Source organism: Suncus etruscus, chromosome 10 (genome assembly GCF_024139225.1).
Source record: "Suncus etruscus isolate mSunEtr1 chromosome 10, mSunEtr1.pri.cur, whole genome shotgun sequence".
Lineage (NCBI taxonomy): Eukaryota > Metazoa > Chordata > Mammalia > Eulipotyphla > Soricidae > Suncus > Suncus etruscus.
Window position 1 is genome coordinate 37,675,961 of NC_064857.1, and position 23,494 is coordinate 37,699,454.

A 23,494-nucleotide genomic window follows, 5' to 3' on the forward strand; every position below is an offset into this window, starting at 1 on the left:
GATTTGAAAAACCGACCTTCTGCATGCAAGGCAAACACCTTACCTCCATGCTATCTCTTTGGCCCCAAGTTGCTTGTCTTATATACACAGCTAACCCCAGTTCAAGCCCTGGTGCACCATATGATCCCTCCGAGGATCTTAAGTCATGTCTGTTCTGCGACTTAACTCACCCAACCTTCAATAAAATCCCACAGGGGACAGAGATGATTCAAGGGTTGAGCATATATGCTATATCACAAAATCCTACATTACATCTAGAGTACCATGTGGCCCTCTGAGCACAATAGCCCTGATTGCACCAACCACACCTTGCATTAAATTGCCTCGCTTAGTGTCAACTATGACTGGGAGCTGTCCTTGGGCCACCAAAACAGTCTGGGATGATCCCCATCTCCAACAAAAAAAAAACAAAAAAACAAACGAGGTCTGGAGTGATAGCACAGCTTGCAGGGGTCTCAAACTCACAGCCTGCGGGCCGTTTCCAGCCCTCTGTACAACATTTTGTGGCCCTGCCCTGGAGGAATCTGTTTTGTTTTGTTTTAGTTGTTTGGGTCACACCCCCACAATGTTCAAGGCTTACTACTGACTTTGCACTCAAGGATCCCCCCTACTTTGCCTCCTGCGGTATCCAGGTAAATTGAGTTTGAGACCCCTGTTGTAGGGTGTTTGCCTTACATGTAGCTGACCCAGGTTTGATTTCCAACATCCCATATGGTCCACTGGACCTGCCAGGAGTGATTTCTGAGCAGAGTCATACCCAAGAGCTTCTGAGTTTGACTCAAAAAAACAAACAAACAAACAAACAAACAAACAAAAAAGGAAAGCCATAGGATACATATATAATATTGTACTGTATAAATACCATAAATGAAAAAGAAAATCTGTGTTTAAAGTGGAACTAGGAGGTTCAAATTTATATTGTCCAAGTAACGAGTACTTGACAACTATGACTGAAGCATATGTTTAAAAAAATACAACAATATACCCCATGCACATCATTTATATCATTCTTTTATGCTTTGAGATTTGTGAGAAATTTTGTAACCCGTGCACTAAAGAGATAGCATGGAGGTAAGGTGTTTGCTTGCATGCAGAAGGACAGTGGTTCGAATCCCGGAATCCCATATGGTCCCCCAAGCCTGCCAGGAGTGATTTTTGAACATAGAGCCAGTAGGAGTAACCCGAGTGCTGCCAGATATGACCCAAAACCAAAAGAAAAAAAAAAAGAAAAAGAAAAGAAAGAAACACCAACTCCTTCTAGGATTTGTTTAGTACAAAACTGATTCTTTTCCCACCTATGAAACAAGAAAAAGATTAAGTATCTTTTTTTTCCTTCTTCCTTTTTCAGCTCTTCATCCAACTTTTCACAGTACAATTATCAAATGCTTTGAGAATTCCTTTACTCACTCTTATTTCAAGATTTTAGCCTAGGACTAGAGAGAAATAGTCATCCCTTTCATTGTCAGTGATTTTATTCATAAAATTTCCTCAAATTTACATCAATATATCAATAAATATGTATGTTTCAATCCAAGTAACATTTACGACTTATCTACTCACTCAGTAAATTAGTCTAAATTATTTTTCCTAATTTTCTATTCCTAATTTATCATTTGATTTTTCTTTTGGTCCACATCCAGCAAAATCTCAGGCATTACTACTGGCTCTACACACAGAAATCACTCTGGCAGGTTCAGGGGACCATATGGGATGCTGGTACTCAAACTCACATTGGCTGAATGCAAAGCAAACACCCTAGCCACTGTGCTACCACTTGTCATTTAAAAAAAAAAGTCTCAGGGGGCGGAGCGATAGCACAGCAGTGGGGTGTTTGCCTTGCACACAGCTGACCTAGGACGGACCTCGGTTCGATACCTGGTGTCCCATATGGTCCCCCAGACAGGGATTTCTGAGCACATAGCCTGAGTGTTGTCAGGTGTGGGCCAAAAACAAAAAAAAAATGTTTAAGTTTTAGAGTCAGATCTAAATACAGAAAAAGCAGATGTTATAAATCCTTAGTTTTCCCTAATATTGACAGTTTGTATAACAATATAATTTATTAAACCTATGAAACATTGGTATAGTTTTTAATTACGTGATGTTTAAGTCTTCCTCTAACCTCTAATCTGTAACAATTCCTCACTCTTTCCTCTTTTTTTTTTTTCAGGTTTGTCATTTTTTTCTTTCTTTTTTGGGGTGGGAGGTGGGCATACCCAGCAGTGTTTGGGATATGCATTCAGGGGACCATATGTGGTCTCTGAGATTGAACCCATGTTGGCTGCATGGAAGGCAAACACCCTATGTGCTAATCTATCTCTCTAGCCCCAGATTCTTCATTGTCCTGAGGCTAATTGGGTCAAGTATATTTTTTAAATCTTTGCTCTTATTTTTGTAGTGCCAAGGAGTGAATCCAGGGATTCAGACACTTTTTGAGGGGATGGGGAAGAGAGGGTACAAACCTGGTTCTGTGCTCAGGGATCATTCCTGGTAGGGGTCCGGGACCATATCAGGTACAGAGGATTGGACCCGAATTGGCTGTGTACTATGCAAGTACCCTATCCGTTATACTATCACTCTGGACCTGAACCCAGATTTCAATGTGCATGTTAAGTGTGTCACAACTGGGCCAGAGAATCCAGTAGGCTGATGCACAAGCTATGCATACAAGAGGGCTGGTCTCAATCATAGGCACTGAATACAGTATAGTAACTATTTTTTGTACTTTAAAACAGTATCAATTAATGTTTATGAATCGATTTCCATGTGAAGACTGATGTTCAACTTCAAGTAACAGCTTATGTTTTTCTATACTTAAGGGGGAAACTATATAAGAATGAAAAACTACACGTTCTGAGGATACACCAAATTCCTTGACAGGATAAAAAGATATAAAGGTTAGGTAAATGATAAACTGGTGAGAATTTCTACAAAGTGTTAAGTTGTAGGAACTGAAGTCATCTCTATTTCCTCATTTCTTATTCATTCTTTTCCCCTAGAAACCTGTTTGCACTTGGTACACTTTACTACAACATAAAGGAGCTGGAGAGAGAATACAAAGTCTAACGCATTTGCCTTGCACATAGCTCACCTAGGTTCGATCCCTGCTATTCCAGTGAACCACCCTACCACTACCAGAAATGATGAGTGCAGGCAAGGAATAAGCCCTGTGTACTGTCAGGATAGCTCCCCTACCTGAAAACAAAACCGAAACAATACCAACTCCAAGAGCCATTGAAGTATGTTCATCCTAAAAAGGATCATTCCTTCTTAAAGATTCTCCACTTGCTTATTTAATAATGCTATCTTCAGGGCTGATTTCTTTTCAGTTTGACATACATCCCACAGCATAAAACTCAAATTCATTTTTTACAGATTCTCAATTATACTGCCACTCAATTACAAGCCCAAGATTATTTTGGGGACATTTTAAAAAGCCAATCCATAGATTGAGTACGGAGGATAGTATGTAAGCCTCTGTATGTAACCAACAATAATCTGATACTTGACACCACATTATCATAAGAGCATTAAATGGAGTCCTCCCCTAAAGGCCCCTAAAGATTACTAGGTAAGATTCTATAGGCCCTATTAACACCAAACCCTTAGGCCATAGTAATGAATTGCTAGCCCATATGGCTGAGAGTCACCACTGGGTACCCTTGAGCATCACATGGGAGAGCCCCCCCAAAAATCATTCCTTTTCCTACCCTTTATTAGTACCAGAGTCTATCTATGCAATATATATGAGTTACACATAATTCTCTGTAACAGGGCTACACTTATCAATTCTTACTAAGAATCTCCCTCTAGTACTACCTACCTTAATTCAGGACACATAACATTTTACTAAACTATTTCCACTTTAATATATCTAATTACACTATTACGGTGTTTTCCAAGTAATCTCAGGGGTTATTCCTGGTTATGTGCTCAGAAACTGCTCCTGGTTTGAGGAACCATATGAGATGCTGGTTTGACCTGAGTCAGCCATGTGAAAGGCAAGAGTCCTATCACTGTGCAACCACTCCAGCCCAATCTTAATTTTTTTGTTTTTGTTTTTGTGTCACATCCAGCAGCGCTCAGGGGTTACTCCTGGCTCCATGCTCAGAAATCGCTCCTGGCAGGCTCGGGGGACCAAATGGGATGCTGGGATTCGAACCAATGACCTTCTGCATGAAAGGCAAATACCTTACCTCCATGCTATCTCTCCGGCCCCAAATCTTAATATCTTAATGAATAAATTTTATAATGAACATAGGACATAAATTTAGGAAAAGTTGAGGTAACAAATAAAAGAGGATATAAAGAGTTGAAGTTGTTCAATTGTTAAAGGGTTGTTGGCAAGTGATGCTGGTTCCGATTTATTGTTCTTATTTATTTATTTATTTATTTATTTATTTTTTGCACTGGGTGAAACCACAGAATAAACATTTGTGGGGATTATTTTGAGCCAATAGAAAGAATTTGGGGTGATTTAGGTGTTCTGAACAGAACTTCATTGCATTATGGTTTATACATTTCATTTGTTGTTCTGTTCTTTGTTCTGCTAACAAAATGCATCAGAACATTGTTAACATGCTTTGAAAATCACATAAGTTCAAGACTTCAAGGGAAAAGATTCACTGAAAAGAGACCACAAAATTGGTTTGTTTTTGCTTATTGGCCACAATGTGCTTAGGACCATATGTGGTTCTGGGATTGAACCCGAGTCAGCCACATGTATGTGTCACTAGCCCCACAAAGCCGTTTTTGATTCCAAAGAGTTTGCCCAGATTAGATTCTCAGCACTTCATATAACTCCCTAAGCCCCACCAGGAGAGATTGCAGAACACAGAGTAAGGAGTAAGGCCTGACAGAGCTGAGTGCAACACCCATGCCCACTTCCCACCTACAAACCTCCCCTCAATTAAGATCCTTGCAGAGAACTCCAGGTCAAGGTAATCTAGAGATCAGGGCAGGAGAGAAACTTCCCTGCCCCTAACATGTTTTTTTGTTTGTTTTTATTTTTGGGTCACACCCGGCAACACTCGGGTTACTCCTGGCTCTGTGCTCAGAAATCACTCATCAGGCTCAGGGGAACCACATGGAATGCTGGGATTCGAACTACCATCCTTCTGCATGCAAGGCAAATGCCCTATCTCCATGCTATCTCTCCAGCCCCACCCTAACGTGTTTAATGTTTTACAGAATCACTATTTTTCTGGGTGCTTTAGTTAAAAAAAGGCATAAGTCTTGAGGATCTACTACCAACCATCTTTCCTAAAAGCCCTTTATGTACCTACCTAGTTTTTGAACCACACACGGCAGCTGTCAGGGTTATTCCTGACTCTGCTCAGAAATCACTCCCAGTAGGCTCGGGGGGACCATACAGGATGTTGGAGATCGAACCTGGGCCACCAGAGTGCAAGGCCCTACCGCTGTGCTATCATTCCTGGCCCAAGCCCTTTTATTTGTAATAAATTATTTTGCTAAAACTCTCCCACAGTCTCTAGCTCAAACATGTACTGAGTTTTAGAACTAGATATCTAACTGGTTACTCAACATCTTCAATTAAAACAAAGTTTACAAATATTAAAATAGCAAACTTGTGCTTTTTTTTTTTTTAAAGTAGCCAAGATTTATTGTGGTGAGTAGGATGGGGTGGTGAGCAGAGATCAGGAGCCCACATCGAGGCATTCAGGAGTGCAGTGCACGCCATTTGTCCAGAGGCCCACAATTTGAGATGTACTTGACCCCACAGCCATCTGGGATGAGGCGCTTCTCAGCCACCATGTCCTCAAACTCATCTGCATTAAACTTGGTAAAGCCCCACTTCTTGGAGATATGGATCTTCTGGCGACCAGGAAACTTGAACTTGGCCCAACGCAGAGCCTCAATCACATGTTCCTTGTTCTGCAGTTTGGATGGACATGATGACTTGTCCTATGTGGACTCTGGCTACAGTGCCCTGGGGCTTTCCAAAGGCTCCCAGCATACCTGTTTGGAGCCTGAAATTGGGGTCAATGAGAACCCATAGGAACTTTCAATAAAGACTGTCTCCAAGGTCCCTTATTACAGCCCATACAGGCCACAGGCTGCGTACACTACCAAGGAGGCTGCTTGCTTGCTGTCTGCAACCATTGCACACCGTGTCCCACAGGGCAGAGAGCATGGTCGGCTTAATTGGCTGCACCGCTCTTCTTAAATATGTTCCTCCACTAGTCTACTTTATCTGGGATGGTATTTACCAATATCCCAGATATTCATCAAGACACTTGTCATCATTAGGATTATTTACTTGTACCCTTTGCACCCAAACCATTTTAGATTCATTACTTAATTCTGAAATAATTTTTGGTCATTATATGCTCAGAAGTCATTTACTGTTAACAAATTTTATATAACTCCCAAATTCAGATATGGTAACCTAATCCACCTTTTAAGAAACTACGATTTAAAACAACTGCAATCCCTACAAAAATGGAATTCTTATAATTAATTTTGTCATCTAAAACACATTTGTCTGTGTGTGTGTGTGTGTGTGTGTGTGTGTGTGTGTGTGTGTGTGTATGCGCACGAACACACCCCACAAGTATGCTGCTGGGAAAAAGTGGAGAGATTTACTACAAACCTGAACTTTCTGTAGCAAAGGCTACCTGTAAATACTGTCCCTTGAGCTATACTTCTAGCTGATCAGCTACAATTTAATTGTCATATACCAGCCTATTGAATAAGCTTTCAAAAATCTAAATCTAGGGCCAGAGAGATAGTACAATGTTTTTTTGTTTTGTTTTGTTTTGTTTGGGGGGCCACACCCGTTTGATGCTCAGGGGTTACTTCTGGCTAAGTGCTCAGAAATGGCCCCTGGCTTGGGGGGACCATATGGGACGCCAGGGGATCGAGCCACAGTCCTTCCTTGGCTAGCGCTTGCAAGGCAGACACCTTACCTCTAGTGCCACCTTGCCGGCCCCATATAGTACAATGTTTAAGCCACTTGGATCGCACACAACTGACTCTGGGTCAAGCCTCAGTAATGCACATTATCTTCCAAGTAGAGCACCACCAGGAGTGATTTCTGAGCACTGAGGAGTACGACCTGAGCAACGCATGGTATGGCCCCACAAAATATTTTATAATGATTTTTAAAAATACAGGGGGCCAGAGCGATAGCACAGCGGTAGGGCATTTGCCTTGCACGCAGCCAACCCGAGACAGATTCGGGTTCAATCCCTGGCATCCCATATGGTCCCCTGAGCCAGTCAGGGGTGATTTCTGAGCATAGAGCCAGGAGTAAAACCTGAGCATTGCTGAAAGTGGCCCAAAAACAAAACAAAAATAAGTACAAATCTAAGATAAATGCTGCTGACTTTTGCTTACTCATATAAAAATCTAACAATATTTAACATTTGAACTGCTCATTTTCTTTCACCACACTGTTACTAAGTTCTCTTGCATTCTTTCTCCTTATACGAAGAACTCTGTTGCTCCAGCTTTTCCAATATCTAATTTCCATTATACTTCAAATCTTCAAGTATATTCTTCATTCAATTCTCAGCGTGAGGTTCTCATACATCTGAATTCACCACTTTGTCTGATTTTTGTTTTGGGGCCACACCCAGCAGCACTCAGGCTTTACTCCTGTCTCTGTGCTCAGAAATAGCTTCTGGCAGGCTTGGGACCACATGGGATGGTGGGGATTGAACCCAGGTCTGTCCTGGGTTGTTCATGTGCACAGTAAATGCCCTACTGCTGTGCTATCACTCTGGCCCCCAAAATTCAACTTTTAGTTATCAGGCTATAAATAGTAATTAAATAGATACTAATGATCAAAACAAACACTGCTAATTAGTTTTACAATATTGCTCAATTATGCTTTTACTTATGGGCAATTCATTCTTCCTTCACTAAGCTGTCTTTGTATGATATTCATTAAAATAGTACTAAATAATTTTGCAAATTAATAAATGAACAAAATCTTATCTACCAAAATTACTGCTACTTATCCTACAAGTATTATATTCATCAGTCTCTCAGGGAAGCCTGAGTTTGGCCCCCATTTCATATTAACCAAACCCTAAACTTTCTCTTTTTATATGCCTTATCACAATTTTTTTGTTTGCTTTTGGGTCATACCCGGCAGCGCTCAGGGGTCCATATGGGATGCCAGGATTCAAACCATCGTCCTTCTGCATGAAAGGCAAACACCCTACCTCCATGCTATCTCTCTGGCCCCGCCTTATCGCAATTTAATGGTATTTAGATCATCCCTGGTTTCTTTGTATCAATTTATGACTTGGTTTTATCCTCAGAGACTGTCTTACATGTAAATGTGGGACTGGCTCTGGATAGCCTGAGCTATCTGTCCTTACTGTTCTTATTCTCCCATTGTCCCTGTACTCAATATAAAAGAGTCTGGCAGGCAGTTCGCTCACAATATGCAGTAAAAGATTGCCAGATGACACGTTTCATCCTCAGCCCGGTTTCAATTATTTCATGAAGTGACTCTGCTTCAGACCCGCTCACCCGGGATTGAAAATATTGTGTACGGGGTGTTTTTACAACTGGTGTTTGAACAGCGACCCAAGAACCTGAGAAGACTCTAATGATGATGAGTGACTTGACCCTCTGGTAGATAATCACCCTTATGCCTCCCTTGAGCTGGACTGAATATGCGGGACCTTCCACTGGAACAAAGGTACACATGGTCCCTGTTTTGAATGGCTTGTTGCTCTGGTCCATCTACCTGCATTTCTTGTTCTGGACTGTATATGCCAGGCTCCGTATAGATTCTCCTATGCACAAGACCCAAGAGGGGAAGGGTGTCTTTCCAGGGCTAATAATTTATCACTCACTACTGGCACTAAAACAGAGAGAATTCCCCATATCCCAAGGATGATGAGCTGGCTACTGTCTCTGCAGACTCAGTTTGAAAATGGCTTGACCACAGATATACCTGTGCCCTAAGCCAGGAGTCAGGGACAAACTGATGCTGGCAATCCAAGTCCTAGGCACTGTCAAATGATTCAAAGTCTGGAAAGGTTACAGACTTATCAATAAAAATAACATCAATGAAAATGTCTTTGTTCACTGGACAACTATTAAAAGAAACAATCCCAGAAAGTTTCTGTGTAGTGTTGAGATGGGGAAACAGTGGAATTTGATGTTGTGAAAGGAGAGGACCAAAAGCTACTAATGTATCTGGACCAGGTGGTGTGCTCAACACAGGTTCTGCTGATTCATCCCCATACCTAACTCAGCTGCCCAACCACCCATGGCATCAAAGGTTCCGTCAAATGGGTCAGAAGCAGACAGTAAAGAGGAAAGAGCTGAAGAATCTGGGCAACATTCCAGATATGACACCCACCGCCTTTCTTCTACCAAAGCTGCTTTGTGAAAAGTTCCCCAACCTGCAGCAGTTTATCAACGTCATCTATGACATAGAAGTCAAAGAGACAACCCCATTGGAGGGGGATCAACAGCAGGAAGAGAAGGTCCCTTCACCCAGATTTGGGCCCAGGTACTTAAAGCTTTTCTGTTCCAGGTGATCTAAGCAGCATACCACAAAATGTAGAGATGGAGAAACAAATCCCAGGCAAACTTCAACTGAGAAGCTGTTTTCAGAACCTCTTGCACCTGGGTTACCTCCGAAAAATTAACGTTCTTCTAGGTTAATCTCCTGACACTATTTGCATCAGTCATTATATTAAATTGTGTGTTCTATGTATAGATCTTAATAGCTACTCTTTTGGTCTATCCCTTTTTTTGGTCTATTATACAAACATAATTATGTATCCAACCTAGTGGTTTAATATTAGTTTGTACAGTTCCAAGGAAATGTATGTTGTTTGATTTTTAATGGTTCTCAGCTATCCTAGTGAATGTTTCCCAAATGCTATGATGTTTGACTGTGTATATCATTTAACAACTTATTCTCAAATTAAGTAAATCTGCAAAAATGTTCTAATTAAGTATATCCACAAAAATGTCTTTATCCACAGAAGTCTATGGAAAAGAAACTTGAATACTACACTTTTATAACAGTGTTCATTATAAGAACGTTTTAGCAAATTTATTTCTTTTTGTTTTGTTTTGTTTTGGGGTCACACCAGGCAGTGCTCAGGAGTTACTCCTGGCTCTACGCTCAGAAATCGCTCCTGGCAGGCTCAGGGGATCATATGGGATGACGGAATTCGAACCACTGTCCTGCATGCAAGGCAAACACCCTACATTCGTGCTATCTCTCCGGCCCCAGCAAATTTATTTCAAATTAAGTATATCTGTGGAAATGTTCTAATAATTTTGATTAGAGAAGTCTATGGAAAAGGAACTTATTTGTTCTAGACTCGTATTGCAGTCAGTGCTCAGTGTAAGATGTTTAGAAATTTGTTTTCAAATTGATAAGTCTAAAAAAATTTTGATATATACAGACAAGGATATGGAAAAAGCCAATATTTTTTAGAATAACGTATACACATTCTAAGGTATGATGCTTTTACAATTTATCCTCAGTACCAGTGATTGCTAACAATTAGCTACAATAGTAACTGACTTAAAATTTCCTCAACACCTTGCTTGATCTAAAAGTTTATATTCCTTTTTGTTTCCCTAGCTTTTACCATGCCTATGCAAATAATGATCACTTTGATAAATTCTGATCTGGATTTCTTGCCTCTTGCAGAGAACAATGAAACACAACAAATGTACCCCTCTTGATTTTTTTAAACAAAAAAGGGGAGTTGTTAGACTATACCTTGTTTTACCCAAAAAATAAGAAGTCATCCCTGATTTCTTTGTATCTGTTTGTTTAGAACTTGATTTTACCCAAAAATAGAGATTGTCTTACATGTAAACCTGGGTGGTACTGGCTCGGAATAGCTTGAGCTATCTGTCCTTATTGCCCCATCCTGCAGTAGTCTCTGTACTCAATAAAAACCACAGTTCTGGACCAGAGCGATCTCGTATCGGTAGGGAGTTTGCTTTACATGGCTGGCCCAGGGTGGACCTTGGTTCATTCGGTTCCCATATGGTCCCCAAAGCCAAAAGCTATTTCTGAGGGTATAGCCAGAAGTAACCCCATGAGCATCACCAGGTGTGACAAAACAAAACAACAACAAAACCAAAACCCAAAAAGGAAATAACACCACAATCCTGGCAGGCAGCTCGCTCTCAGTAAGAGGTAGCAGACTGACAGGCTACATGTGTATCATCCTCAGCCTGGTTTGGATTATTTCATGCAGCATCTCTGCATCTCTGCTTCAGACCGGCTCACCCAAGGTTGGAGATACAGAACATGAGGTGATTTTACACCTTATTATATCACAAAAACCTACAAAGTAAAAAAATCTAGCAGATATTATTCAGTAGTAAATGTGAATTAAATATTAAAAAATTGGGCTGTGAGGCCAGGGTGATAGCATAGTGGTAGGTCATTAGCCTTGTATGTGGCCAACTGAGGACAATTGATTTCCAGCATCCCACATGGTCCCCCTGAGCCTGCCAGGAGCAATTCCTAAAGGCAGAAGCAGGAGTAACCCGAGTGCCACAGTTTGGCCCAAAAAACAAAACAAAACAATCTTGCACTGGTGATAGAGTACAGAAAAAAGCTTGCCTTGCAAATTACTGCCCTGAGTTTGATCCCCAGAATTCCATATGGTCACCTGAGCACCACCAGGAGTGATTCCTGAAAGTAGAGCTAGGAGTAAGCCCTGATTAACACTGGGTGTGGCCCCAAACAAAACAGTAAGAATAAAAATTCTGTTGAATATGGCTAGAGATATGGCTCAGAGGCAAAATATTTTCCTTACGTTCTTAGATTTTTACATACTTGGACTCGATCCCTGATACCCAGCACTTCCAAAACAATTAACACATAGGGACAGAGAGAAAGGATAGTGTGTAGTACTACAGAGATGGTAAAGTACCTTGCACAGGGACAATAGAGGTTTAATCATCCACAACATAAAATTTCTGAGCTTCACAAGGAATTATACCTCAACACAGAGCCAAGAATAAGCCCAAGTCCTGTTGTGTGTGGCCCCAAAACAAAATCAAAATCAACCCCAATTAACACAAAAATCTATTGAACTGGGCCAGTATGATAATACAGTGCTAAGATGTTTGCCTTGCACAAGGATGACCCGGGTTTAATACCTTACATTCCATAAGGTCCCCTGAGCCCACCAGGAGTGATTCCCGAATGTAGAGCCAGTAATCTGAGCACCACTAACGTAATTTGAGTTGGTAACTCCTCTCCTGTTTATTAAATTTTTTTTAAAAAGCAAGGAATAGGGCCGGGCAGAGAAAGGTGCACACAGCTTGCCCTCTTGAACACAGATGATTCAGATTCAACCCCTGACATCAAGAATGGTCCCCCGAGGGGGCCGGAGAGATAGCATGGAGGTAAGGTGTTTGCCTTGTGTGCAGAAGGACGGTGGTTCAAATCCCGGCATCCCATATGGTCCTTGAGCCTGCCAGGAGTGACCCAAAAACCAAAAACCAAAAAGAAAAAAAAAAAAGGTCCCATGAGCCCTGCCAGGAGTGAACACTGAGTGCAGGTCCAAGAATGATCCCTGGGAGGGTGAGGAAAAGAAAAAATAAAGAATAAGCCCTGATCAATATTGACTATGGTCCTCCAAATCACACCAACATAAAAAAGTAATAGCTTCCCCATCCCACCAAGACTGTAGTTATCTTCTCAAGTTCATGAAAAATAAAAACAAAAACAAAAAAAATATTGTCGAGGCAGGCATGATAATACAGCATAGCATAGCAGTAGTTTGCCTTGTATGAAGCAGATCCATGACGGACCTTGGTTTGATCTCTGGTGTCCCATATGGTCCCCAGAGCTAGGAGCAATTTCTGAGCACATAGCCATGAGTAAGGTCTGAGCATCACAGGGTGTGGCCCAAAAAACAAACAAAAAAATCATCGAGCTTATTTTATTTTATTTTGCTAGTTCTTGGGTCATAGCCAGCAGAGCTCAGGAGTGAGCAACACGCACCACATGCATGTACACACAATATCTTCCAATTTAGCAATACCACCAATATAAAAATATAAAAAGACAATGCTTCCTTTCTTTTCAATTCTATTTTGGGAATGAGAGCATGGAAGACCATACCAGGCAGTGATCAGGGCTTCTTCCTAGTTCTGCACTCATTGATCACTACTAGTGGGGTTCAGGGAACCACAGAGCCCTGGTTCATCTACAGCCAGGAATTAAACCTGAGTCAGATACATACAAATAAAAACACATACCCACTGTACAACTACTTTGGCTCCCTCTTTTTTTTTATCATCTTTATTTAAACACTGTAATTACAAATATGATTGTAGTTGTATGATAACAGTCATATAAAGAACATCCCCCTTCACCAGTGCAAGATTCCCACCACCAATTTCCCAGATCTCCCTCCTCCCCACCCACACCTGTACTCAAGACAGGCTTTCTATTTTCCTCATTCATTCACATTGTTATGATAGTTTTCAGTGTAGTTATTTCTCTAACTGTACTCATCACTCTATGTGTTGAGCTTCATGTCATGAGCTGCACCTACATAGAAAGATGAGGGAAATAAGGGTTGGGACTGAGGCAGTAAAAGATTAGAAATGAGCTTTGTAGGGCAGTATCAAGGTCACAATACAAGTTAGATATTATGCATATATAAACTATGTGCATACAATACTGTCAATAGGAGACCAAGGAGAAAAAATTTCCAGTGACTGTCCCAACATAAACCAGTGCTAGAACGACCCGCCCTCCTCCCAAAGTGCATTCCCATTACTGTAGGGAGAGGTAGGGGGAAAGCCTGATGACCCCTATAGAGCCCACCTGGACCGGCACCCAGGGAAGGCCTGGAGTCCAGGGGAAAAAGAGAGGGACGGCTGGGGGCCTGCCAAGCATCCCAGCACTCCCCAGGCTAGGGAGAAGGCCTCCAGCATGGGGACTCCCCAAACCCCATACCTGGGAAGAGCTGGCCTCCAGAATCAAAGGGGAAACCAGAAGCCAGATATTTGCCCACCCTCCTCCTCATACACCTCCCGCTTGGAGTACGGAAGGAGGAGGGAAGCCTGAGGACCCCTAAGAATCCACCTGAATTCTCCACCTGAACCCACTTTTGGCCATCTGAGCCGGCACATAGGGAGGGTCTGGAGTCAAGGGAAAAAAGAGGGGGACAGCTGGGGGCAGCACTCCCCAGGCTAGGGAGAAGGCCTCTGGCATGGGGCCTCCCCAAACCCCATACCTGGCACGAGCTGGCCTCCAGAATCAAAGAGGAAACCAGAAGCCAGATATCTGGCCGCCTTTCTCCCTATGCACCTCCCCCCTGGAGTACGGATGGAGGGGGGAAGCCTGAGGACCCCAAAGAGTCCACCTGAACCCACTTCTGGCCATCTGAGCTGGCACCCAGGGAAGGCCTGAAGTCAGGGGAAAAAGACAAGGACGGCTGGGGGCATGCCAAGCCTCCCAGCACTCCCCAGGCTAGGGAGAGGGCCTCCGGCATAGGGCCTCCCCAAACCCCATACCTGGCAAGAACTGGTCTCCAGAATCAAAGAGAGAACCAGATGGCTCCCTCTTTTAATTCCTCAAAGATAGTTCCTAAATATCATACAATGTACAATTTTGTCATTTAGATCCAACTAAAATGACTTCTATGAAAATATCTAAAGGTACTCTATTTTGTTATATATTTTGCTACATTTCAGTAAGTTGATAATACATTTATGCTCATAGTTATTTTTTTCTTGTTTTGTTTTCTGGATCACTCTTGGTGGTACTTAAGGGCCCATGTGGGATGCCAAGAAATGAACCTGGGTCAGCCATATGCAAGCGCACCACCACTGTACTTCCATTCCAGTGCCCACTTACAGATTTGTTAATTACAAAAGTATTAGGCAAACAAAATATTTTAATGTAAATATTCATTTATTTATTTTTATTTATATTAAAAGTCTTGCACAGGGCTTAAGCATATTCCTGTCACTGGAGGCCCCATGTTTGATTCGTAGTACTACATAAAGTTCTCGAAATACCTTCAAGATGATGCTGGTGACTCCAAGTATTACTAGGCCTAAGCAGAACTGGATCAAACAAGCATTACCAGATCTAGTATTAGTTCATGTGGTCCCCAAAGAAATGCTTGGAGGAGCCAGAGCAGTGTATGCCTTGCAAATGCTAGCCTAGGACGGACCACAGTTCGATCCCCCAAAGTCCCATATGGTCCCCCAAACCAGGAACTATTTCTGAGCACATAGCTCAGGAGTAACTCCTGGGCCCGGAGAGATAGCACAGCGGTGTTTGCCTTGCAAGCAGCTGATCAAGGACCATAGGTGGTTGGTTCGAATCCCGGTGTCCCATATGGTCCCCCGTGCCTGCCAGGAGCTATTTCTGAGCAGACAGCCAGGAGTAACCCCTGAGCATCACCGGGTGTGACCCAAAAACCAAAAACTAAAAAAAAAAAAAAAAAAAAAAAAAAAAAAAGGAGTAACTCCTGAGCATCACCAGGTGTGGCCCAAAAACAAACAACAATAACAAATACTTGGAATGCTCCCAAATAAATCTGCCATTAATTAAAAGATACTTGTGAGCCATTTTTCTCTAAAAATATGTTATAAGGAACAGAAAGAATAAGCAAACACTTAACATGTGCAAAGTTCAGTATTTGATCCTTGATACCACAAGCCTTCCCAGCTGATAACCACCTAGTTCTGATGACAACCAAGCAACCCAAGCTGGAGAAATATTGCTAGGAGCGGTTCCAGCACCATTCTCCTAACATCACTGAGGGTAGCCCACTTAAAGAATAACTGTCTTTTTTTTTTTATTTGTTTTGCTTTGGGGGCACACTCGGCAGTGATCAGGGGACCATATGGAATGCCAGATGCCGGGGATTGAACCCGGGTCACCCTCATACAAGGCAAATGCCCTCCCTTCTGTACTATCACTCCAGCCCAAGACCTGTCTTTTTATATAAGAAAATACATTATTCTTTGATGAGGGATATAACATAGCATTAGAGCACTCACTTTACATGCGTGAGACCCTAGGTTCAATTCCCAAAAACATAAATGGGAAGGGGGGGGGGAGAGAAACCAGTTAGTTCTTTAAGGGCCAGATTCCATCCCCTGGCACTGGATGGCCATGTGAACACCCCTAGGAGCAACTCCAGAGCATCAAGACAGGATTAGGTCATGAGTACCTCTGGTTAAAACCAAAAAGCTAAGACCAAAACTCTCTCCCCAAAATATAATTCTTTCTTATTTCCAGAAGATGAGTTTTTTTTTTAAGTGCCTCCCCATATAGCCTTTAAATTCCTAGAATCTGTGAATCTTATTTTTTTGGGTGATGGGGGGCATACCCAGCAATGCTCAGGGGTTACTCCTGGTTCTGCACTCAAGGATTATTCCTTGGTGTGTTTGGGTGTTGACAGAGTTCATCTCTTCAGCCCCAAGAGAACAATTTCTTGTTTGCCTTGATGGTATCTCTTCTCAAAAATATAAAGTTAAAGTACAGACACAACTTGTATATCAATTGATAATGGAAACTGAAGATAAATGTCAAAATATAGTGATAAAGTAAACCTTTATGTACAAAGCAACCAGTGGGTAAACATGATCTACTACTATAATATATGAGCATACAACAAAAGAACCCTCTTACCTGTCAAGGTCTGTACTGCCCTTTCACTGGCAGGCAGTGGCTCTTTCCTGTGAGGCCGATTTAGGGAGGTGTCCTGTGCAGAAAACAGTCCAGGGCTGTCAGTTAGTTTCTTCCGGCCACTGGAATTAGGATTTGAAACTCTGCAGCTGCCTATTGCACTTGTAAAAAGGTTTGTATGTTCATCACTGCTGGCGAGATCAGAGTTGGGAGTGAATCCTCCAAGGGATAAACTTGGAGAATTTTCTGAACAGTCAATTTGTAAAGGTGTCTGCAACCCCAAAGTCAATGAACTGGATTCTGAAGGTTCTCGGTGCACCCACTGTTCTTCTCTGTTTATTAAACTTTTTGAAGGAGAGAGATGAGGGCAGGACATATGACAACGGTGTTTTTCCTTATGCTTATATCGCTCTCCAACAGCATCCTTTCCAAATCGATAGCGTTTAAGAGACTCCAGGACAGATCTGGAAGAGCCAGTATCCATAGAAACCTGGGGTTGCTCAGAAGACCGGTGTTCTCTGTGTTTATGACGGTGTCTGTGTTTGTGCTCAACCATCCAACCATAGGCCATCTCTGGAGGGACACTAGGGTAAGTACTCATGGAAAGAAGGGGAGTCCTGCTAGTTGTAAGAAAGGCCTCCTGTCGAAGTAACTTATGTTTTTTCTTGTGATATTTGGTTGGATTGAGAAGTAAATGACCAGCATGCATATAGGAAGGAGGTGGAAGTGGAGTAGTGAAAGAAGGAGATGGAGGAGGTGGGTAAAGAGTGGGGGGATACCTTCCATAGTAACCCAATCCTATGGGTGCAGCTGTAAGGGGTGAGGGGGAATAAGGCATGCTATAAGAGGGATAGAATCCAGTACTAGAAAGAGGAAAACTAAGACTATGCATAAAAGGCATTTCGGCCATTGCCTCCCTCATCTTAGGGGGTCTTCCTCTCTTCTTTTTTAAGTCAGGTTTTCGAATGTAGTGCAAAGGGTCTAAGGGAAAAGAAGGATGTGTATAGAAACTATTAAAGTTGATCCGAAAAATAGTTGGCAAAAGGTCTCGTGGGATAAAATGATGACTCCGATGGGTGATTCGAATTTCACTCAGACGACTTATTAATTCCTCCAGATCTGCAATAAAGTCTGGATCTTGCCTATTTCGCAATTGTGGATATTTCTTTTTCCGCTTTCGTTTCTGCCTCTTTATCTTGTCATAGCTGAGGTAATCATGATTCCTGCGTTTGCATTTATGTTTGTGTTTTTCTTTAAGACTGCTAAGGACTGTTGAGGTTTCAGGGGGAATCAGAGAAACATGCTCAAAAGAATGTCTCCTCTTTTTTTGCCCACAGAATTTCTCTGCCCTGTCTGATGTGCTGTTATTGTCTGTTCCTATTCCACTATCACTGGGAATAGTCTCATCACTATGAGACTCACTAATGGGAGAAGGAGTAGCTTCTTTCAAAGATGCAAGTTCACTCAAATGTGAAGGAGAATTTGGCAACAAAGTAGGAGGAGATAATCGCCTCCTTCCCTTTGAAGCCTTCTTCATTGCAAGAGTCTGAATCATACTGCCCTGTCTGGAGTGTAAATGTAAATATGGCACGGAACTGGGTTCAACAAAGCCTGCATCACTACTTACTGGGCTCTGACCTCCACTAGTCCCAGAAGACTGAGAGCAAATGGGTGATGGAAGTATCTCAGAACTACTAGCAGAGGAAGGAAGTAAAGGGGGGAGGATCTGTCCTAATGCTGACCCAGCCGCTTGCTGAGCTGTTTGCTCAAGAACAGCAAGGCTGGCAGGGCTACCAGAAAGAAGGCCATTTAATACAGTTTTTGGTTTTCTACCCCTCCTCTTTCCTATGTAAATAGTTCCTTTCTTACTGACATTTATCTGTTGGCCCAATTTTGAGCCAAATGTGGCAGCAAGACTTGACACTGTATTATGGAGTTTGGATTGCACTTTCCCTTTATTACTTGACTCTACTGAACTTGAAAGAATCTGATTCAACAGTTTCTTTCTCTTCAAAGTCTTCATTTTATTTATTTTGCGAATAATTGTTTTCATTAATTGTCCATTGTTTCTCTTGGTAATTTTTTTATCAGGATCCATTTCAAGGTCACTCATACTACAAACAGTGGGTCTATGACTATCATCTAAGTCATCTGGATCCTGCAGTTGATCCTCACTTTCAAAGAAATCACTGCCACTTCTGTGGTTGTCATTTTCAGACTCTATCTTGCTTGGACTTTCTGTGGCAACAAAAGGTGCCACTGACAGTACAGGTGGCTTCATCTTGACTGGTGATCTCATTTGTCTCTTAGGCCTACCTCTTTTTTTGGGAAATGGAGACACAGACAGACTCTGTTTGAAGGAAGGAATTTCAATTTCTGGCTGTAAAATTGGGGGTTCTTGTTCTTCTTTAGATTGCAAAGAAAAAACTTTAGATGCAGGGATTTTCAAAGTCCTTTTAGGTGGACCTTCCAGTTGAGGCATCTCCTTGGATTTAGGCCGTCCTCTTTTGGGCTTATAAATATCAGATAAAAGGTCACTAGGGACACACATACTGGAGGACAGCTTGTGAGTAGCAAAAGACTTATGAGATGGTTTTTCACTATCAGTTAAAAGAGCAAGAGATGCAGTGGTAGACTTGCTCAACTTTGGCAACCGGTGTTTAAGGAAGTCATGATCTACAAATGAAGATGGTCCGATGGTCTTCATAAATTTGGCCTGTTCAGAACTCGATAGTGAACTACATGAAACATTTTTAAAAAGCTCTGATCTTTCTAATTCTAGTCCTTTTGGAGATCGACATGCGCTTCTTGCCACTACTTTAGTCCACCGAGGTTTTCTTCCTTTCCTTTTTTTTAATGGTTTGGACTGCAAACTAGTGCTCAGACTATCAGTAACTTGGCAGTGTTTGTCAGATGCAGTTACTGCACCAAGTTTTAGAAAGGGCTTGTTACTAAATAAACTAGTAAAGTTAACAACTGAAGGCGTAATTGTATGAATACTGGATTCAGAAGTTAAACTTGGCTTTTTTCCCAAGGAAGAGTTTATTCTTGAAAGATCTATATGCGTACTTTTTGAATCACTTAGATCTTTATCAATCCCCTTACATTCAATGTTCATGCTGTGACCCACAGACCTAAGACCAATGTTCAAATGAGTACTTTCAGAAGTAAACTGGCTCTTTCCAACAGAATCTGAAATTTCTTCTATTAGTTCTGCAGCAGGACTTAAAAGTAATGAATTAGGAGCCAGCTGAGGTGTTTCAGGGGAAATCCTGGTTAAAGGATTAACAGATACAGTAGGTGATGGAGAAGGGAGACTGCTTTCTCCTACTGCACTAAATGGGGATTTAGCTGTGGATACATCAGAAACGCCTCCCATTTGAAAGTCTGGAGAAGTGCAATATACAGGAGGTTGCTTTGAAGTTTCATAAGATCCCCTTTCACTGGATGAGAAACTGTCTTGCTGAATGCATGTTGATTCATTAAACATTTCTTTCTCCAAATTAATTATTTCTCTTCGAACTGAAAATTTTTCCAAAATGTTCTCTTTAGTCTGCCGTATAACATTCTTCTCAAAAGTTTTGCTGGTGGCACTATCTTTCATGGATTCAGAAAGTTCCTGACTTTCATGATTATTGATGCTTGTACTGCAAGAAGCCTTAAGTGGTTCCTGAGTAGAGAGCAGTGCTTCAGCTTTAAGGTTTATGGCATCTTTGCTGACCAGTCCGGTCATAGAACAACTCACCAGTTTCTTCCCAATTTCTTTACTAACCAATCCCATTGTTGAATTTGCTACAATCTTCTTTGCACAATCCTTGGCCACTAGGCCAACAGTGGAACCCAATTTTTTCCCCAAGTCTTTATTAACCAGTCCAACCACAGTGCCAAGTCCTAACTTCTTTCCAGATTCTTTGTTCACAAAACCTGGAACAATACCAATTCCTAGCTTCTTTCCTGAATCTTTGCTCAGCAGTCCTACTGTAGTGATGGTCCCTGTTTTTTTGCCTAAGTCTTTATTAATGAATACTGCTGTAGTGCCAGTTCCTAGTTTTTTCACTGAGTCTTTATTGACTAATCCTACTGTTGCATTAAACACTGGCTTTTTCCCAGGCTCTTTAGTTACCAATCCAACTGTTGTGCTGATAGCTGGTTTTTTAATTAAGTCCTTATGGATAATCCCAGTTACAGAGCCAATGCCAGCTTTCCTAATCAAATCCTTACTAACCAATCCTGTAGTAGTGCCAGTGACTAACTTCTTCGGTTTCGTCTTGGAAGACTTGGAAGGAGGACAAGTTGCAATGAGCTGTGCCAACTTTTCTGTTACACTTGTTCCTCCATTAAGTAATGTTCTGTCCTTTAAATCAGAATCCCGGCTACCAACAAGCGATGATGTTGCACTAATATAATCTGCCATTTCTGAGTGTACTGGAGAAAGTTTCTTAGACAAAGAATTATTTTCTAACTGTGAATGAAGATGGATGCTTTCTTCAGATTGGCATTCAATGGCTGCTGCAACATCACCTGCTTTCTTGTACAACTTTGATGGGTCCTAAAATTTGAACAGAAACAAGATTTCAGAGAGTAAACCTTAATCTATTTCAGCACATCATTACAAATAATGTAGAATAAACCTTAATCTATTTCAGTTCATTATTACAAATAACAAATACAAGATGGACAACAGTGTTTTTATAAATACATTTAACATATTAGTGTCATTATTAGTGCCTATAATGCTATCAGAATATCAAGATTTTATTTTTGTTGTCTTGCAATCACATAAATATATATTACTGGATACAGTTCTTTTCGCATTTCTGACAATTTGTAAAAGCAATTGCTCAAAAAGAAAGTGGAATATCATTAGTAACAATATCCCATGATCTTTTGAAATGATTCTGCACCTATCTTTCATTGATTTCCATTACTTAAAAATAATACAGTACAATCCCTCACCTATTTCTGCATATTTATCTCATTCTCAATTATAATCTTGAATGAGCTATCAATTTCTCTCAATTTGTGAAGAATAGAAAAATATTCAGATTTTCTTTAAAATGTTCTATAGGGGCCAGAGTGATAACACAGCAGTAGGGTGTTTGCCTTGGACGCAGCCCACCCGGGACAGACCTGGGTTCAATTCTTGGCATCCCATATGATTCTCCCCCCACCCTTCGTGCTTGTCAGGAACAATTTCTGAGTGCAGAGCCAGATGCAAGGCCTAAGTGCCACCAGGTGTGGCAAAAAAAAAAAAAAATTTTTCTATATAAAATATTAAGATTAAAAAATAGACATAGAGTGATAAGTGCAGTTAGAGAAATAACTACACTGGGGCCCGGAGAGATAGCACAACGGTGTTTGCCTTGCAAACAGCCAATCCAGGACCTAAGGTGGTTGGTTCAAATCCCGTTGTCCCATATGGTCCCCCGTGCCTGCCAGGAGCTATTTCTGAGCAGACAGCCAGGAGTGATCCCTGAGCACTGCCGGGTGTGGCCCAAAAACCAAAAAAAAAAAAGAAAAGAAATAACTACACTGAAAACTATCATAACAATGTGAATGAATGAGGGAAAAAGAAAGCCTGTCTCGAGTACAGGTGTGGGCGGGATGGGGAGTAGATAGACCTGGGAAATTGGTGGTGGGAATCCTGCACTGGTGAAGGGGGGTGTTCTTTACATGACTGTAATCATACAACTACAATTATATTTGTAATTACGGTATTTAAATAAATATAATTTATAAAAAAAATAGAAAAAACATAGAAAAAATAAAATATTAAGAATAGAAAATAATCAGTCATTAACATAAAATATATTCAAAATTATTATCAGTACTCACAATTACCTTTCAAATGAACCACTATTTTTATTTTAATAATTTTAGTTAACAGTTTTTCTCAGTAAATATATATACACTTATGTGAATATATATAGATATAGTTATAGACATTTTTTGTTTTGTTTTGTTTGTTTTTTTGGTTTTTGGATCACACCCAGCGGTGCTCAGGGGTTACTCCTGGCTGTCTGCTCAGAAATAGCTCCTGGCAGGCACGGGGGACCATATGGGACACCGGGATTCGAACCAACCACCTTTGGTCCTGGATCGGCTTTTGCAAGGCAAAAGCCACTGTGCTATCTCTCCGGGCCCGACATGTGTTTTTAAATCAAGGCAATACTGAGTTTTTAAACTATAAAATACTAAGAAAGGGGCTGGAGTGATAGCATAGCAGATGGGCTCTTGCCTTGCACACAGCCAACCTGGGATGGACCTGGGTTCGATTCCCAGTATCCCATTGGTCCTCTGAACCTGCCAGGAGCTATTTCTAAGCACAAAGCCAAAAGTAACCCCAGGGCACTGCCAGGTGTGGCCCAAAATCACAAAACAAAAAACAAAAAAAACAAAACTAAGAAAGACTTGAACAAATATACATACTATGTTTATGTATAATAAAACATAAGTATGACAATTTCCCCAAGAAATTAATAAATCCACTATGTTTCTAATAAATAGCACCAAGACTTCTTTTAAGGAAAAAAAATAAAGAACATTTACTGATAAGAATACGACAAGCATAGCGAGAAATAACTAAAAAAATAAGTCAGGGAAGTAATTTATACTCTTAAGTCTCCAGCATCAAAACAGCATAGAACTGACACATGAAAAGAGATCCAATCAATCCAAGTACATAGAAAGAGAAATACTTTTAAGATGGCTGAATACATGTATGAGGGAAATTCGTAATAGCTGAAAATTTCACAAGCACTTACCTACAAAACTGTCTTTAAATAATATTTTTTCATTATAACACTGATAGGCAGGAAAATTTATTCTAATCCATTATACTTGTTTGTTTTGGCGCCACAC

General features: G+C 41.1%; 2 protein-coding genes, 1 non-coding gene and 1 pseudogene across 4 annotated transcripts in view; all 4 read right to left on the minus strand.

The window, feature by feature from the left end:
- LOC126020739 (farnesyl pyrophosphate synthase-like) overlaps positions 1-23,494 on the minus strand; it is a 340,408-nt gene that overhangs the window by 222,418 nt on the left and 94,496 nt on the right. The window lies entirely within an intron of this gene.
- The window catches only part of ASH1L (ASH1 like histone lysine methyltransferase), a 178,512-nt gene that overhangs the window by 102,009 nt on the left and 53,009 nt on the right, over positions 1-23,494 (minus strand). Inside the window, 1 exon segment of the mRNA XM_049782187.1 lies at positions 16,637-21,182. Coding sequence (XP_049638144.1) covers positions 16,637-21,182 — 4,546 coding nt within the window.
- LOC126020813 (60S ribosomal protein L10-like) lies at positions 5,641-6,151 on the minus strand (annotated as a pseudogene).
- On the minus strand, positions 6,031-6,172 carry LOC126021035 (small nucleolar RNA SNORA70). The gene has a single exon (XR_007499656.1). It is a non-coding gene; the product is annotated as a small nucleolar RNA SNORA70 (small nucleolar RNA).